This window comes from Rhinatrema bivittatum, chromosome 8, assembly GCF_901001135.1.
Source record: "Rhinatrema bivittatum chromosome 8, aRhiBiv1.1, whole genome shotgun sequence".
Taxonomy (NCBI): domain Eukaryota; kingdom Metazoa; phylum Chordata; class Amphibia; order Gymnophiona; family Rhinatrematidae; genus Rhinatrema; species Rhinatrema bivittatum.
In genome coordinates this window covers 65,926,878-65,946,497 of record NC_042622.1, presented here as the reverse complement: position 1 = coordinate 65,946,497, position 19,620 = coordinate 65,926,878, and the positions used below count along the sequence as shown (strand labels likewise).

The 19,620-nt window shown below is 43.4% G+C and overlaps 1 protein-coding gene across 9 annotated transcripts in view; it reads left to right on the top strand.

Annotated features, from left to right (window-relative positions):
• The window catches only part of CBFA2T2 (CBFA2/RUNX1 partner transcriptional co-repressor 2), a 420,340-nt gene that overhangs the window by 356,140 nt on the left and 44,580 nt on the right, over positions 1 to 19,620 (top strand). For 8 of the 9 annotated variants that reach the window (XM_029611021.1, XM_029611022.1, XM_029611016.1 and 5 more), the window contains 2 exons: positions 12,977 to 13,120; positions 18,501 to 18,742. In XM_029611021.1, coding sequence (XP_029466881.1) covers positions 13,003 to 13,120; positions 18,501 to 18,742 — 360 coding nt within the window. In that variant the 5' untranslated portion in view covers positions 12,977 to 13,002. Of the gene's footprint in view, positions 1 to 7,461; positions 7,467 to 12,976; positions 13,121 to 18,500; positions 18,743 to 19,620 lie in introns of those variants that run through there. The other variant, XM_029611023.1, reaches the window with a different exon arrangement.

Sequence of the window (19,620 nt, the reverse complement as noted above, 5' to 3'; positions counted from 1 at the left end):
AAACTGGATGGACCACTTAGGTCTTTTTCTGTTGTCACTTACTATGTTACTATGACATTTGTTCTTTTGTGTCAAACAACAAAATGCTCATGAAATGAAAGATTTTTCCATGTCCCACCCCTAACATCAACTAAACTGAATTAAATTAAACAGATTTGTTTCCCTGTAGAACATAAAACAGAAGGATTTTCTGATTTGGGTAATTTGGGCCACCCATGAAAAAGGTGAGCTGGGAGATTCTAGCATGCTTGACTATCCGTGGCACAGAGAAGGGCAACCAAAATGATAAAGGGGATGGAACAGCTCCTCTATGAGGAAAGACTAAAGAGATTAGGGCTGTTCAGCTTGGAGAAGAGACGGCTGAGGGGGGATATGAGATGGCTGAGGGGGGATATGATAGAGGTCGTTAAGATCATGAGAGGTCTTGAACTAGTAGATGTGAATCGGTTATTTACACTTTCGAATAATAGAAGGACTAGGTTGACATTCCATGAAGTTAGCAAGTAGCACATTTAAGACTAATCAGAGAAAATTCTTTTTCACTCAACGCACAATTAAGCTCTGGAATTTGTTGCCAGAGGATGTGGTTAGTGCAGTTGGTGTAGCTGGGTTCAAAAAAGGTTTGGAGAAGTTCTTGGAGAAGTCCATTAACGGCTATTAATCAAGTTTACTTAGGGAATAGCCACTGCTATTAATTGCATCATTAGCATGGGATCTTCTTAGTGTTTGGGTAATTGCCAGGTTCTTGTGGCCTGGTTCGGCCTCTGTTGAAAACAGGATGCTGGGCTTGATGGACCCTTGGTCTGACCCAGCATGGCAATTTCTTATGTTCTTATGTTCTTAAGTTAATGTAAATCGGTTATTTACTCTCTCACATAATAGGACTAGGAGGCATTCCATGAAGTTAGCAAGTAGCTCATTTAAAACAAATTGAAGAAAATTCTTTTTCACTCAGTGCATAGTTAAGCTCTGGAATTCACTGCCAGAGAATGTGGTTACAGCAGTTAGTGTAACGGGGTTTAAAATGATTTGGATAAGTTCCTAGAAGAAAAATTCATAAATTATTAATAAGCAATAGTAGCTTGAGATTTATTTATTGTTTGGGTACTTGCCAAATACTTGTGACTTGGATTGGCCACTGTTGGAAAACAGGATACTGGGCTTGATGTACCCTTGGTCTGACCCAGTATGGCATATCTTATCTTATGTTATATTCTTCAGTAATAATGTATTTGTCTCTGTGTGGAAACTTAAGGAAGGAACAGAAATGAACAGAGATTGGACCAGGCATCTTGGATTGCATCTTTTTATAGCGGATATTGCTGATGAAATAAGCAGGAGTGAATTCTTCTCATACTAGAGCTTAAAATGGGGAGGGTTATGTAAGAGGTGGAAAGAGTTAATTGACTAAGTTAAACCTGTTTAGTTTAGAATATGAGAAAATACTTTTTCGCCAAAAAGGTGGCGAATAGCTGATAAAGATTTCCAGTGGAGGTGGTAGGAGTTAAAATGGTGGTAGAATTCAAGTATTCGTAGGACAGCCAGATGATAGGATGGTGGGAGAAAAACAATTGAATAGAGAGCATTGAGCAACAAACTAGGTAGACACAAATGAACAAACTGGATGGACCAAGAGGGCCTTGTCTGCCATTTTTTGTTTCTTTTGGTGGCCAATACCAAGTTTCACAGGCTAAAGTTGTTTCATGGTGCTGTTAAATTTTGTCCTTTGATGAGGGCGAGAAAGGGATCTTTATGGAGAGACGTGAGCCAGTGTGGTTTCCTAATAGTAGTAATACTCATGTGCAAGAAGATAAGTTCAAACTAAATTATTTTGTCCTCCTGATGAGTTCAGTATGAAGCAGAATGATTAATGAATGCGGCAGGCGGTTAGGCCTAGCAGCAGATTCTAATGATAAATGGGAAAGCCAGGTTCCAGCCCTATGCCTAGCACTCACTGTGTAACCTGGAATAAGCTACATTTATGAAGGCATTTAACTTGATTCACTTGGCTGCAAATACGATTAGTATTCAGTCCTGTGTTTTGTAACATGATGGTAGTGATGAAGACTGCAGGTGAGTCTGAAACGGTTTGTCTGGCTTTGGTCTTTTCTGGAGACTCTACAGTCTGCTGTGTTTGGTAGTCATGAGGATGAAAGGGAGTAGACTGAAGAGTAATCTAAGGAATTATTTCTTTATAGAGAGGATACTGGATGCATGGAAGAGCCTCCCAGTAGAAGTGGTGCAGACAAGAACATTGACTAAATTCAAGAAAGCATGGCACAAGCGCAGGTGATCTCTGAGGGTATGGTAGGAATTGTAGAGCTAAACAGTTGTGTGGATGGGCAGACAAAATGGACCATATGGTCTCTCTTGGTTGTCATGTTTTCTATATTTTTCTGTGTGGGCTGACCTTTGGCAGTAGTGTGCATTGCCTGAAAAAGATCTGGGTTCCAATCCTCAACCCAGCCTTTGTTCCCTGTTTGAATCAAGAATGCTTAAGAGGCAGCATTCATAGCTTCTTGTGAAGGGAGATTCTTGTCATTGTACAACGGTGACAACCCAGTGGGGCCAGAGCTTGGGTGTACAACACATCAGGTTCAGGAAGGAGCCAGTATCTGTGACCTCAAGACTCTCAAGAATAATGGTAGATTAGAGGGGGGATGTTATAAGAGTGAAAATCTCTAGGTGGTTGTGAGTGAAGGCTCATGGTGCTATATTTATCTATTTATTTATTTATTTTTAATTTTTTAAAATGTTTTTACATACCGTCATTCCATGTGAGAATCACTAGTTCATAACGGTTTACAGGTAAAACATTCATAAATAAAATGAGTGTTATAAAGAGGAAAGACAGTCATAGAAACAGAAGTAATACAAAGGTAGACTTCTAACGTAGAAATAGAGCCGATATAAAGTATTACTGGGTGGGGGGGGGGGGGATGTTGTTAAAGAATTGTTAATGTTATCGGAGTCATGAGGACCTGGGTGTATCAGTCAAGTAGAAGGCATTATTGAATAGCCAAGTTTTTAAGCTGCTTTTGAATTTCTTTTAATCTGTTAGTGTTCAAAGTTCTTCTGGCATGGAATTCCACAATTTTGGGCCGGCGATAGAGTGATCTCAATGTCTAGTTAGTGTTAGATAAGAACCTGAGAGTTTGTCAGGGGATGTGAGGTTTAAATGTTATTCCTAGTAGATCATTGTTCAGATTAATGTTTGTTGTGTATGATAGTTAGACCTTTATAATGCATTCTTGACTGAACAGGAGCCAATGTAGGGCCAGCAGTATTGGGGTGATGTGGTCAAATTTTCTTGCTCCAGGTAATAGTCTGGCTGCGGCATTTTGCAGAAGTTTCAGGGGTCTTAAATGACTAGTCGGAAGACCTAGAAGTAATACAGTAAATGAGGTTTGAGACAATGAGGGACTGTAAAACTGTTCTAAAATCTGTAGTGCTTAGTAGAGGTTTTAATTGGCTCAATATCTGCAGCTTATGAAACCAGATGTAATTAGCTTGCTTATGTGGGCTTCATTGTAAAATTTTCATCGATTTGTACCCCTAGATCTCTCACGTGGGTTGCAGGGGTTACTTGGCAACATCTGAGATTTTTCCCGGGGGTATAGTTTTTTGTGGGTAGCGGCTTAACCAAATTAGTTCAGTTTTGGGGGGGTTCATTGAGAGTTTCCATTGAACTAGTTTTTCTTTTATTTTAATCACATATTTGGAAATTTTGAGATACTGTTTTTTCAAATGATTTAGTTAGAGGGATATAGAATTGTAGATCATCCGCATATAGGAAGAAGTTTAAGCCCAGATCAGTTAGTAATTTGCATATGGGCAGCATGTACATATTAAATAATGTTGCTGATAGCGCTGATCCTTGTGGAACGCCAGTTAATGCTTTGGAAGGTGTCGGACAGCAATTGTCAAGTTTTACTTGGAATGATCTATCTGTGAGGAAGGAGGTGAACCATTTTAGCACATTTCCATCTATCTCATGTTTTTTAACTGTTGGCATAGCAGGTTATGGTCAGCAGTGTCAGAGATTATATATATCCCCATGGAGCGAGAGGAAACGTATGCCGATAAAGAAAAGCTAGTTATGCACATGTGCTGGTTTAGGGAACTTGACATAATATGCAGATCTGCTTAAACAGCCTTCTGCTTTAAATTGATGTCTTCTGCAAATCTTGGAGCTCTGCAGACTGCTTTGTTAGGTGTTTTTATGACTGGAAAATTTTTATACAGCAGCTTTGTGCATACAGGCTTCAGGAACAGCTTAGAGCATAAATGGTCTATGTTACAGAAGTATCAGGCCTTTTGTTATATAGTTTTCTCTTTTGCTTTTTCCAGAGATGATTGTGCCTTCGGTTAAGCTGGTCAGCAGAATGCTTAACCTTTGAGGAGGATGGTTTTCCATCAGTCATTGGAAGTGCTTCATTTCTTAACATCTTTTCTGATTCAGGGGATTGGAAGGATTCATGGATTTGCAGGATACAGAACCCAGTGCATTTATGATGCCTCAGATCTGGCTCGCATTGATGCTGTTCAAAAATAGTTGCAATGCAAAAGCTACTTGTGGCCAAAATAATATTCATACATACATACACATATACATATGTATACATATATGTATGTATGTGTGTATGCAAGCTGTGAGTTCTCTAGCTGTAACTGAGTAAATCCTTGTTCTCCTGTTCTCATTTCTCTGGAAGTAGTTAATGGGTTCCAGTAACTTTTGATAGGCTCTCTTCCCAGGTGGCACAGCTCCAGGTGATGTGTTTGGTGGTGGTTAGGGGCAGTTTTAACATGCAGAGTGAGATGTACGAACTGCACAGTAACACCTCAATGAAGATTTTGACATCATCTGGAGTGAGGAAAGTCTCACAAAGAATGAGATTTCTAACAGTGTTCTCCTCTCGCTCTAAGCTTGATCTCATCTCATCTTTGTGAGACTTTCCTCACGCCAAATGATGTCAGATCTCATTGAGGTGTACTGTGCAGTTCGTACGTCTCACTCGCATCTAAAACTGCCCCTAAACCACCACCAACACCTCACCTCGAGCTATTAGCTGGCCCCCTATAGGCATATAAATAGTTGACTACTGTGAAGACCTTATGAAAGTCATCTCTCTCTCTCTCTCTCTCTCTCTCTCCACCGCTCTCACGACGCTCTTCTTTCTCGCTCTCCTCTCCCCTTCTCGCTCTCTCTCCCTTTTCTCTCTCTCTCTCCCCTTTTCTCTCTCTCTCTTGCTCTCTCTCTCTCATCTCCCTACTCTCTCTCTCATCTCTCTCTCTCTCTCCTCTCCCCTTCTCGCTCTCTCTCTCCCCTTGCCATTTATCTGGATAACTTTTATCCAGGTAAATGTCTTTTCAATATTGCCTTCTGGAGCTCTGCAAACCTGTTGGGAATCCACAAGAATCACGACTAGATCCTTTTGTTTTGTGTTTTTGACTTTGGCGCTTTGGAAAGCATGTAATAAATAACCTGAGACATGGGCAGACCTGATGGGCCATACATCTTTTTCTGCCATCTTGTTCCTGTGTTTCTATGAATCTGCATGGTAGTATTCAGCTTGTAAGGAAACGAAACTAAAATCTCAAAAAGCAAATAGTTTCCCTGGTATTTTATTCTGCCTTTTGTGTTTATATCATTTTGGTATTTTTCTCATTTGGTACCTGCATATGTGCACCATGCTTCCAACTTTGGTTGACGGTGCCCTAGATGGAATAACTTGCATTGAATGCCTCGATTCGCAGGGATGATCTGAGCAAGCCGTGCTGCTTCCTCCTAGTCTGGCAACTGTGTCCTAGATATGGGAGGCTGCCGAGTCCTGCGATATACAGAAACCGGCCAGGGAATGGTGCCATGGACACGCATACTGGAAAGAATGTTCCTTCAGTTTTGGGTGGAACTTCTTGTGTTCTATTTTTAATAAATAAAAAGGGTAAAGCTGGTTGTTTTTTTTCTTTGCGCATGATCTGTAACTTTTCCCTACTTCCTGCTTGCAGAGTAATGATTGCAGAATGCCACTGCTGCAGCAGGTGGCTGTGATGGCAGAATGGATTGCAGTAGGGTTCAATGCCAGGTTCTCCTGCTGCCACAGACTTTGGCTTTTACAGACGTTTGGCTCTCTGACTGTGACAACTCTTGGAAGGGGGAGACTATAGCCCTGCGGCATGGCAGGTCCCCTCGCTGGTGTTCCAGGATGTATTCTCTACGCTTGTGCATGCTATCATATTTATGCTGCTGTAAAATTTCCTGCAGTTCATTGAGGGTCCTATTTAAAGAATAAAACAGAGAAATATCCTTTTAACTTGCATTGACTGCTCATCTTTTTTTTCCTGTATGTTTATGGAGTGTGTGGAGGAGATATCGAGCAGCTGTTTTAACTATTTCTTTTCATTCTCTTTCCCCCAGGGAATATTGTGGAGCACTTTTACTGCCATTCCAAAACCAGCTTGAAATGTTTTAACCCACCTTTCATTGTTGTACTAAATTATTTAGGAGGTGCATGTGCCTAAAGCACTCAAGGGATTCCAGTTCTAATCATTTGTCCCATTGACTCTGTGGTGTTGGGTGGATCACTGTGTCTCTCGTCTCTCTTCACGTCTGCCTTTTGCAAGCTATACAGACGAGATATGGGAAATGTTCTGTTAGGCTACTTGGTCTAGAGGTCACTGCATATGAGTTTGACATTAGATATTTATTTATTTATTTAATGATTCTTATATAGCGGCATTCATGTAAAAACGTATCACGTCTGTTTACATTGTCCTTGTGGTTTGCATAGATATGCAGTATAAATCTGAGAACTTAAGAGGGGGTTTGAGGGGACTAGTACTTTTCACCTAAATTGTAGTATTTAGGCCAATATTTACAAAAATGTGACAAGTGTTAATGCATAATGTTCATGTACAGGCCCCATTAATTTCAGTAGGTCCTATTTACTAATCACACTTGTTAATGTGTGCAACACGTTACTAGTACCTTTTATAAATATGTCCCTAAGTGAATGAAAGGAGCAGCATGTTTGGGAGTGTATGTGTGGATGGGGGGTAGGGGGGGCAGCCATATGTCTGGACATACCATATACAGCCTACAACTCACTTGTTTGAATCTGTCCTAGAACAGTAATGCCCTAATTCACTTTCCCACTCAGGGCTGTTTAGTGGCTCATGAGAAATTGAGTTGGTGGCTTCTGCCCCTCGTCTGAATCATATACAAAGCAAATTCCAAGGGCATGAAAGCTGAGCTTGTGTCAGATCCAGTAGAACTGGTGTTAGTTGGCACCCTGGCTGGCAGTGGCTCAGGACAGGCACATACGATTCAATCAGAGTGGAAGCTTACCTCTTCTCTGCCTGTAGAAATGGACCACTCAGAATGGAGCCGAGCTACGAGCCAAAAACGTGTTCTTCTTCCCCCCCAGAGTTTAAAATTCAACACTTTTGGGCAAAAGCCCTGCAGTGTGTCTTGTAAAAATGAATGCAGGCACAATTTCTTTGTGGATTGCCAGTGCTTCCAGAAACTACGGGAAGTTAAAACCTTGGGGAAAAATGCGCTATTACGAAGTGGTGTGAGCTGACTGCTTTTTATTTTATCCTACTTTTGCTTGAATCTTAAAGGTAGACCTTAATCTCCTTAAACTCAAGAGTTTACTACTACACGGAAATTAACACTAAAACAGGCATCGCTGAGCATTACATTCACACCCATATTAGTTAATACAGGTGCAAAAGCTTATGTTATTGCTAAATTTTATGAGGTGGTAATGGGATACAAAAGTGTGCAAATTACCTCATCTTTTTCCTTGGGGAACTGCATGTTAAATAGTGTAATAAACTTTACCAACACCTCTAGAACTGTAATTTAATGCAAAAAGGGTAAAATGTGTATTCATTTGTGCACTCTGGCATGGTCTGCCTATCATGTTGTAAAACTTGCATTAACTTGCCAATATTTAACAGAGCTTAGTTCAGGGGTTGGCAGCTCCGGTCCTGTAGTACCACAAACAGATCTGGTTTTCAGAACATCCGCAATGAATATGCATGAGATATATTTGCACACATTAGAGGTGATGCAGTGCATGCAGACATGCCTCATGCATGTTCATTGTAGGTATTCTGCAAACCAGAGCTACTGTTGCACCCCAGGACCAGAGTTTTCTACCTCAGCTTAGTATTTAGATCACCTAAAATTGTAAGATCTTTGGAATGGGCATATTGCAAGCAGGCATATTTTCTATGCAGGGTTGTATGTGTTCTTTTTGTAAAACTGAAAAAGATGTTAGAGCAGTGGTTCTCAACAGGTGTGTCTGGACACACTAGTGTGTCATGAAGCCATGAATATGTGTCGCAGAGCCAGCAGAAGACTGATCTTTCCTCATCAGTCTGGGTAGGAGTTGGCTGACTTCTCTTTTATTGGATAATGACAGGAAACTGCTCTTGCTTTCTTCTCTTTCTGGCCAATGGGAGGTTGTTCCCTCCTCCTTCACCCAGATCAGAGCACAATATCACCAACTCCTGTCCATATGGGCCCGGCAGGACATTAACTTTATCTTCCTCTGCCAGGCCTGGCAATGAGGCTGCTGATGCTCTCTTCACCCCATTGGGCCTGGATGTGAAAGCAGGAACATAAGGGAGAAATGTGCAAACTTTATAGATCCGCTGGCTGCTACCTCTCCTCAGTGCTTCTTGCCCTCATCTGCTGCTGATAATGGAGGGAGACTCTGGATTGGACTGAAGTATTTTCTGCTGGTTGGGAGCCAAGAGGAGGGAGGAAATGTACTGGGCAGGAAGGCATGGGAAGATAGGAGTTTGAGTCTGCTGGGCAGGAAGGGATGGGGGAAAGGAGGTTGGGATTGCTGGGTAGGGAGGAGAGAGGGGTTGGAGATTGCTGGGTAGGGTAGGGAGGAGAGAGGGGTTGGAGATTGCTGGGTAGGGAGGAGAGAGGGGTTGGAGACTGCTGGACAGGGAAGAGAGATGGAAGTGGAGAGAGATGGAGGTGTGGGGCTGCTGGGTTGGGAGAGCAGGGAGTGGGGGATGCTGAGCAGGACGGGGTAGGAAAGAGGTGGCAGAGGTATTCTGGGAAGGGGAGAAAGTTGAGCATGGGGCAGAGGATGTGGGGGTGGGGGGTGTTGGGGAATGTTGGACAGGGATATGCACATATGAAAGGATGATCGAGTAGTTGGGAGATGTGAGCGGTGATGGCATGGAGGGGAGTGACGCGGTACAAAGGCCATACTATGTCAGTTTTGAGAATATGCATTTCTTCTCGCTTTGAACTTGCATAGTGTAGGAGGAAATATTTTCTGTTTCTAGTCTCCAGTTTTACACTGCTTGCAGAAGGTCTTGAGGTTTCCATTCCAGTTTTGTTTCCACCTTTGTAGTTTGCGGGCTTTTATTCTATACTTGATGAAGGCAGATCTGTCTGTGTGTATGTGACTGAGATGAGGTACTTTACTAGAGGTTTGCATCAGCCTTATTTGTTCTGTTTTCTCAATATGATATTGCACTGGTGGTGAACTGCTGCCTTTTCATGGGTAGGGCCAGTGCTGTTTCATTTCTTGGAGTTAGTGCTGCTGAGGTGTGGCAGGTTTGATAGATGTGTACAGAGTGGAGTGAGTTTGTAGTATTTTACAATGCACCTAGTAGTAGAGGGAGTTTGTGATGCTGTTAAGATGACACCAGAATCAGAATATCTTTTTTTGTATGGCGAGTTGTACAGGGAAATGTCTTAGTTCTGCTCTGCACTCATTATCAGGAAGTGGAGGACTCTTGTGGATGCAGAGCAGTTGCTTATATTTAGCCCCATGATGGTCCTGTGTTCAGTGTGTCATGCATGTGTCCTGATAGAAAAAAGGCTGAGAACCCCTGTGTTAGAGCATTACTGGGAGGTGTTCCTTGGATAATTAAATTGACAGTTAGTACCTTCATTAGGATTCCCCATTTTACATTCTGATTTATATCTCATTCCTGGGGAGATACATGGTGTTTCTGCAAGCTCCTCCTGTCTGTTTACACGGACCATTTGGAATATAAATAAATTGGTGGATGGGGGGTGGGGGTGGCACTACTGGGCTGATCCTTATCGGAAGCCTGTTCATGCATTACATTAAAGGTTGAAGACAACACTAATGGATTTAGGAATAGTGTTTTCTAAAAATAGGAGCTCTGGCAGTAATATCGTAGGTAAGAGCAGCAAAAGACCAGCTGGCCCAACTATTCCTGTCCAAACAATAGTAGTATAACAAAAAAAGCACATGTTTTATTCCAAGAAAGTATAAAAATATTTTAGGATTAAAAAATACTCAAACTCTGATATACTAAAATTGGAGCAATAGAGCTATGAAACTGGGAAGTTATTTTGCATATCCTAGCTAGTGCTTTAAATAGCTTGACAGCGTCTGCTGAGCTGTGTTTGGAGGGAGCCCTTGTGCTAATTTAACGTCCTGTCATGGGAGGCAGTCCAGGTGCATGGGTAATTTAATGGTGTCCGCATGTGTCTTGCAGCTGTTAAAGGAACCCACAGCTGTTCGTTTCCAGTTTGAACTTCTCAGAGGAGCCTGTATGGGGCAGGACAGCTTGTGGCTCCTGGGGTGTGTGGAATTCCAGCAGGTGTCGGGGCATTTCGCATAACCTCGCTTCCCTTCCCCCGGGGCTGGAAAAAGCAGGCGTGTCGTGACTGAGGAGATGGGCAGCCTTTAGGTATCACACACCAAACTGGGGCAGACAGTAGGGGAGAACTCAGAACTGTCAGGGTCTTTCCCTTGCTGCCTCAGTACAAAAAACTGGGGCACAGATGTTTATATGCTGGGTTCTGGGAGAGTGTGCAAATGCGCACACTAACTTAGAACGGCCCGATTCGTTCACTAGCGGCTAGCGAGCTGATGGGGCAGGCTGCAGCAGGACCAGAGAGCCCCACATGCATCACATCACCTGGGTACAGTCAAATGTAAGATATTGCCTATAAACAAAACTGCCCACTGTCCCAAGCAGCATGAATTTCACAGACATTGTGAGGTGAGGTGGTATTATCACAGATGGGGAGGGGTGGGGGGGCAATCATCTTGCAAAAGGAGTGATTTCTCATTCCTGGCACTTTCTGACCTGTGTGTTTCACGTGGCTTAACAGGGTCATTCTTCAAATCGCGATGGGCCATTACTGCGAGCGTTAGAGCCCTAACACACACAATAACTACCACATCGCGATTTGAAAGTTTAAATGAGGGAAAGGGGAGACGTTTGGGTGGGGTTTAGGAAAATGAGGGGCCGGAAGCGCTGCGGGCGATAATGTTTCGGACATTATCACCAGCAGTCGCACCGGAAATACCTACCCCTTTTCCATTGGCACCTCGGGGGCGATAGTGTGCAGCGAAAACGCACCGCCGCGATGCAGCCGCCTGCTCAATATCTCCCCCGCCCCTTTTTTTCCCCGCAGCTCATCATTCCGCTGTATTTATATGCAGTGCATTTATATTTATAGTAGAATGATGAATCTAGGCCTTAGTGAGCAGCTGATTAACGAAATATCGTACAACTGGTGGCACCTTCTTTTTTAATTGGACCAACGTAAGACTGTGCTGGATCATTCTTAACACTGGTCCAATAAAAGGTATTGCTAGCTGCCAAGTATCTGCTCCAGAATAAATAGGGTTACTGGAACTTTGTGTTTCTACAACTAAATGTCTGCCAGAGTAACATTAGGGAATGTAAATTTTTGCCTGAGTGCAGCCAGGTTAGCAAGAGTCGCAAATTACTTCACACTCGCTATCTCATATTTGGTTGAGATACGACCTTGCACACGCTCTCTGAACTAATCAGATGTTGCTCCATGTGAGGCAATGCAACTGTCATACACATGGTAGCTCCCCAGGAATTAGGGGAATTACAAGGGTGCTGTTTGATGAATGTAGAAAAAAAAAAATCTGGTACAATTATTGACTGGTTGAGAGTGGATGATATTCGTGCTTTCATTGTGTATTTTTAATTAGATGGGGAGTACGGCTTTCTTAAACATTTATAGCTCCAGGAATGTTTTCTGTGTTGCACATTTAAATTACGTGGGTGCGGTATCCTCCTTCAAAAGAGCTTACTCTTTCATCGTGCGCACAGAGAAGTTCAGTGATGGGTTACAGTTGCCCGCTGAGTGATGGATAAAGGGAATCAAAGTGGTGGGTTCACTGCTTGGTAACTGCTCGTTGTGTTGCACTGCCAGCCTTATTAAAGCAATATATGATTTATACTGGATGATACGCATTGCAGATGGATGAAACAAAAGTAGTAAATTGAGGATTTGGTATGTCGTGTAAAACGTCAATGCAAGAAATGTGTGATATTTTTTTTTGCCGTGTTTTTCACTTGTTTTTCCATATTAATTTGTGATACGTAATGTACACGCCGCAGTTGTATTTTGCAGTATGATTTCAAAGTAAAACTCAATTGCCAGACTCCAAATATATACCACACATAACAGAAGCCATGATTAATGCTGTAATAATATGGCATTAAGAGAGAAATAGCTCTGATTCAGGAGTGAAAAAACATGTCAAAAGATACCAGCCAGAATTTTAGGAGCCAGGGAAAAATTATTTTCCTTATTTACTTTTTATTCCCTCTACATTTTTTGTTTCATTGTTTTCTTTATTTTGGAGCTTGGGGGCTATTTTTCTTTTTTTCTCTTTTTTTTCTCCAGTCATTCTTTTTCTCTCCCATCCCTCCTATGTATGGTCCAGCAGCAGCAGCATCTCCCGGGCTGGTGCCGGCAGTGCTAAGCACCAAATATGAAATTTTAAGTGCCTAGTGGACCTGGTGCCTGGAATTTTTTTTTTTTTTTAGCCCAGCTCTGATAATCTACCTGCAGTATATTTTTGTCAGTATAGGCACTATTGCCTTGTAGGAATTTCTGTGATTTATATGACTCTGAGATGTTTTATATGAAATGTTCATTTACAGATTTCTTTTTTCCTTTGCCCTTTAGTTAATAGTGAGAAGAGGGTGCCAGTGATGCCAGGATCCCCTGTGGAAGTAAAAATACACTCCAGATCTTCACCGCCAGCCATGCCACCGCTGCCTCCTGTCAATCCAAGTGGGCCGCGGCCTGTCTCCTTCCCGCCTACAGCGCGTGAGGCTCTTTCTTCCTTATTATTTTGCAAATATTTTCTAACCAGTTAAGACCACCTTTGACAGTAGTTCCTGATCTCTTAAAACAACATTTCTTCTTTCCAATCCCAGAGTCAGCCTGGATAAAATGATCTCCCCTTTGGGTATGTAGGTATTTAAAAAAATATAGTGCTGTATACCCTTGGCAGATCTGCTACAGAAGTATGCCCAAGACTGTAAAATTGCTGTTTGACTTCACAGATGAATAAGTCATGGATAATTTTCCATTTGACCTCCTAGGTAGGCAGCCATAGAAGAATAGCTCCTTTATTAAATTACCATCACCACTACTCTACAGCCCCGGTGCTTAATCAGCCTCCCACTCCAAGACTGGATATTGAAATGAGCAGAATTAATCTGTGAGGTGTCATATGGTACATTCAAATTGGCATTTTTTTTGTAGAGGGGGAGTACAAGCTAAAATCTGGTAAAAGGTAGGTAGAAAGTTATGATCTAGTTAGACAAAGGAATGTGTGGCACAAAATGTTAATCACTGTTCAGTGCATTAATGTCCAATTTTATTTGGTGAAAGGCAACAGGAAGAACACTTAAGGCACGAATGCTTTTATTTGTTCAGAGTAGGCCCGACACGGCCGTGTTTCACACCAAGGCTGTGTCAGGGGGACCAGCAGGCATTCATGTCGTCTGCAAAGGAACAAATCACAAGTACTGAACAGTAGGCTAACACTAGGGCAGACAAACAAAATCAGAAATTTAATATAATGAGAGATCCATACCAAGCGTGGGAAGTGTAATATATGAAACCTAGAAGACCACAGTGAATGTGGTATTATGACCGTGGAATTCAAAACCTAGAAATAAAGAGTGATGTAATGTAGCTTTTACCTGGAGGACGGGAAGGGGGGGGGGGTTTCTTGTGTTTGCTTTGCTTTTTTTTTTTTAATAAGATTTTTGAACTATGGCCTCTTGAGAATTTTCCCTTTATTGAAGTTTTTTTTTTTTTTAGTTTCCTTGAGGTTGGTCCATATGTTTACCTGTTCTCACCTGCTTAGTTTTTTCCTGTGTTTCAGTTTTTTAATGTTATTTTAATATTTTCTAGCAATCTCCCCCCCCCCCCCTGTTCAGTTTTTACAATAGTTTCTCAAGGTTTTTTAGCATGTTCTTCCCTCTTCCCTCCCCCCACTTCCCTACGTTTCCTTCTCCTCTAATTTGTATGACTTTCTGTTCTTTGAATATTCGTGATTAGAGTATCACATCCTCCTAACTTCCCTTATTTTTTTTTTCACCCCATACCCCCCCCACCCTGTAAAAGCTGGTTTACATCTCTCATTTTATTAAGAAAAAAAAGTATGGCTTAATTCTTGGCCTAGCTGTTCCAAGCTCTACTATATCAGGTTACAATGGTCACCCCACTCTTCTTGTCTGTATTTGCTCAATAATGCCCTTCTGTAATATGCTTCTTGCTAGACAACACTTGGCAGGAACATTTTGGAAGCCCATAAGCTAAATGGGGCATTATCATACAGTAAATACCTGCTCAGAAGGGCATTATTGCTTTTATAAATTGCGTAATAGGAAAGCTGTACTGTGAAACCATTCTGCTTGTGCCAGGGTTGCTGTGGCGTAATAGTTCAGCCTTACAATACAGGAACAAGTGATCTGAACTTTTAGAGATGTAATTCCCAGCCTAGGCCTGTCACCTCCCCTAGTAAGTCAGATTTTCAGACTGACAATGAATACACATGAGAAGCTTGCAAATACAGTGTCTCCAATATATGCCTTTCTCCTAGGACAAGCAGGATAGTAGTCCTCGCTATGGGTGACATCATCAGATGGAGCCCGGCATGGGAAACCTTTGTCAAAGTTTCTAGAAACTTTGACTGGCACAAAGACTGGTCAAGAGTGCCACCAAGGAGGGAGTACTTCGTTCTCTGAACTTGACCATTCAGGTGCTGTAGTCTCTTGGGTTTATCAACTACCCGAAGTCTCATCTCAGCCCGTCGCCTCAATTGAGTTTCATCGGTGCCCAGCTGGACACGTCTCAAGCCAGAACGTTTCTGCGATTGGGTACTTGCTCTATGATCTCTTGAGTGCCTCTTCCGTTGAAGCCGGCAGGTGTTGTCCACCTCTTGCTTCATCTGTTGAGCCACATGACTGCATCTGTCCATGTGACCCCCATGGGCTTGCTTGCACATGTGCATGGCACAGTGGATACTGCAGTCACAGTGGCATCGAGCCACCAGGTGCTCTATGTGAACATCTGCATCGTGCCACCTCTCCAGGTCTCCCTGTCCTGTTTGGAAAGTCTTGCCAATCTGGAGCAGGGGATTCCTTTTCAGGCTCCCCGACACAGGTTGTACTTACCACAGATGCATCCAACCTAGTTTGAGGGCGCATGTGGACAGTCTGCATACACAAAGGCTGTCGTTGGCTCAGGGCCAGATCAACTTCCTGGCGCTGCGGGCGATCTGCTACACTCTCATGGCATTTCGGGATTGCTTGTCTAGCAAAACCGTCTTGATTCAGGCAGACAATCAGGTCGCGATGTGGTACATCAACAAACAGGGAGGCAGTGAGTCATTCCTCCTGTGTTAGGAGGTGGTGCAGATCTGGTCCTGGGTTCAGTCCCAGGGCATCCTCTTATGAGCCATGTACCTAGCCAGGACAGAGAATGTGGTGATAGACTGCCTGAGTCGAGTGTTCTGGCCCCACGAGTGGTCCCTGAATTCAGCAGTGGCAGATCACATCTTCTGCCTATGAGGGAACCTGGACATGGACCTCTTTGCCTCCCCTTGCAACAGCAGAGTAAGTCAATTCTGCTCTCTGTTCAGGGGAAATGGAAAGCCAGCCTCTAATGCCTTTGCCCGCCATTGGGGTGAGGGCCTTCTGTATGCATATCCTGCACTTCCACTGGTGATGAAAAACTCTCTTGAAGTTCTAGCAAGACAAGGGGACCATGATTCTCATTGCTCCCCATTGACCGAGGCAGGTCTGGTTCCCACTCCTGAGGGATCTCTCCATCAGAGAGCCAATTGGTCTGGGGACCTCCCCCAACCTGATCACCCAGGATCAGGGAAGGCTGCGCCATCCCAACCTCAAGGTGTTGTCTCTGATGGCCTGGATGTTGAAATGCTAGTTCTGCAGCCCCTTGACCTCTCTGACATGTCTCTGGTCCTGGTAGCTTCCAGAAAACCTTTCACCAGGAAGTTGTATAGCCTGAAGTGGAATCTGTTTTCCATCTGGTGTGAGGGTCATGGCTTGGATCCGTTCACCTGCTCCACTCTGAAGTTGCTGGACTATTTGTGGCATCTTTCAGAGGCTGATTTGAAGACCAGCTTGGTCAGAGTACCCCTGAGCGCTATCGGTGCTTACTACCAAGGTGTCAGCGGTATGCCCATCTCTCTCCAGCCCATAGTTGGGTGGTATATGCGGGGATTACTTCAGCTGAAGCCTGTCTTGGGATCTCAATGTGGTGCTGGCTCGGTTCATGCGTGATCCTTTCGAGCCTACATGCCCCTGCGACCTGAAGTACCTGACCTGGAGGGTCCTTTTCCTGGTTGCGGTTAATTCGGTGCACAGAGTCAGTGAGCTTCAGGCGTTGGTGACCTATCCGCCCTACACAAAATTATTTTATGATACGGTGATCCTTCATACCCACCTTAGGTTCCTGCCTAAGGTGGTGGCTGATTTTCATCCCAACCAGTTGATCACTCTGCCTGCCATTTTTCCTAGACCTCATTTGAACCAGGGCAAACAGGATCTGCCCAGTTTGGACTGCAAGAGGGCATTAGCTTTCTATCTTGACCGCACAACAGGCCACAGGCAGTCCATGCAGCTCTTCATATCTTTCAATAAGAATAGATTGGGGGTTGTGTTGGCCAAGCAAACTCTGCCAAACTGGCTGGTGGATTGTATTTCCTTCTGCTATGCGCAGTGGGCCTTCAGCTTGGAGGCCGGGTCAAGGCTCACTCCGTGAGAGCCATGGCGCCTTCGGTAGCCCACTTGCGAGCAGTTCCTGTAGCAGACATCTGCAAGGCTGTGACGTGGATTTCCCTCCATATGTTTGCTCCCCACTACTGTTTGGACAAGGATGGCTGACATGACAGTAGCTTCGGCCAATCTGTCCTTCGGAATCTCTTTCAACTGTAAACCCAACTCTCCCAGCCTAGGACCCTTTTTTTCGGGTTCAGGCTGTCTCTCTCTGTTACCAACAGCACCAGTGTTGTGCCCATTGGCACCTGGTTTAGGTGTCTGTTGGTCACCTTTGTTGCCGGGATCAGCCTGTAGCTAGGGATTCACCCATAAGTGAGAACTACAATCCTGCTTATCCTAGGAGAAAGCAGAGTTGCTTACCTGTAACAGGTGTTCTCCTAGGACAGCAGGATATTAGTCCTCAGGAAACCCACCCGCCACCCCACGGAGTTGGGTTTCTCCTTCATTTGTTTTATTTTTTCGTAATTCTATTTTAGGAGACTGACTAGGGACCCCTCATGGAGGCATGGATAGTGGCATGCTTTCCGTGCCAGGCTCCATATGATGTCACTCATATATGAGGACTAACATCCTGCTGTCCTAGGAGAACACATGTTACAGGTAAGCATCTCTTCTATATCTCATCCGTATTCATTGTGGATAACTAGCAAAACAAGGGCTGTTCTGAGAGCCTTCAGGACTGAGTTGGGAAAAGTTTTTCCAACCCAGTTTTCAGGAACACTCTAGCCATTTTGATTTTAAGGTATGCATAATGAATAGACATGAGATATATTTGTACATATTAGAGTTTCAGTGCATGCAAATATCTGGCTTATACATATTCATTGTGGATATCCCAAATATCAGACTGGGAAAGGGCAGAGTTTGAGAATTATTCCTTCTAGGATCCAGTTGCATACTTCAAGAGTAATTTTCTTTTTTTTTTTAACATCGCTGGTAACTTATGCAACTGCTACTGTGTAAATTACACCAATTTTCAACATGAACTTATGCACATAAATTCACTTTGAAAATTATCCGAATTAACGTACACACACTGACCTGCACAAAGTTATATCTGATCTTTGCAGAGTGCATCTTGTGTGTGCTGATTTACATGCATACTTTTTAAAATTAACTATGTGTGTGTGTGTGTGTGTGTAAATCCAAACTCTGGGCCTTCTCTCCCCTCCCCTCATGCCTCTTTTTATGCACACAAGTGTGGGCAAACCCCAGGCAATTTTATAACAAGCCATTTGCACACATAAACGTGTATTTTCTGTGCGTAAATAACTGTAAATTACCCCCTTAATGTACAATGATGATTATTCTCTGAGACAAGCTGCGGTATGACATCCACGTTGGTTTATTCTCTGTTGTTGCTTCTCCAATGCTCCCATCTATCGCAGTGTCCAATGGGATGAATCATTCTCCTCCCACTTTGAACGGTGCCCCGTCCCCACCTCAGAGGTTCAGCAATGGGCCTTCTTCCTCCTCCTCCTCCTCGCTCACCAATCAGCAACTACCGGCCACCTGCGGGGCTCGACAGCTCAGCAAGCTGAAGCGCTTCCTCACCACACTGCAGCAGTTCGGCAACGACATCTCCCCGGAGATTGGCGAGAAGGTCCGGACCCTGGTTCTTGCATTGGTGGTAAGAAAACACGTGCAGAAGATGCTGGGGAGAGACTTAGAAAGTAATCCCTTCAAATCCTTTTGGCGTCTTTCGCAGCCGCCAGAGTTTGCATGCTGGAAGAAACTTGGCAGTTTCCAGATGTTTTCTGCAGAAAAGTCTGCCTAGTGCTTAAGATATATTCATCAAGAAAGTCTAAACCTTTTATTGTTTTTCTTTTTTGGGGTTTATTCTTCATCTGGTTTCAATAAACTCTCGCTTCACCGTGGTCTTTTCCTGCTGGCTTGATGAATCTTATAACATCAACTTTGGAAATGCCTATTTTTAATAGGGAGTTAGAAAGTGGCACTTTGCTTCTCTGCCAGTTAGCTTGAGAGATCCTGAAGTTTCTAGCAGAATTTCTTTTTAGTGCCTGTCTCGCTAACCCAGGGCTCAGTACCCAGTATGTAGCTGGGCAGGGAGGAGGGAGCATGTCCTGTGTGCTTTAAGAACCTCCCCCAGCCCAGCCACACTGGTGGCAGTGGGGCCTGCAAAGCCAGCAGCCCATATCTTTAGCTAGCCACAGAAATGGTGCACAGAAAATTTTTTTTAAATTAAATCCTTCAAGTTAAAAAGTATTTTGTTCAAAAAAAATTAGACTTGTAGATTTTTTTTTTTTTTTGCTCCAATCTTAAATCTGAACTATGGAGTGTTTCTTCTGTTCCTTTTTTCTTTATTTCAGCTGAACTAGTCACTCCTTCCATTCTTCTTCTTCTTCTCTTCTGCTCAGCTGTCCCCCACCCCGGGTACTTTCTCCCTCTTGTTACTGCCTCTCCAACACTTTATCCTCTACTGCCTGCCTCTGTCCGGCTACTGGAGACAGCAAAGCATGCAGGTGAAAGAGAGAGGTGTTGTAGCAG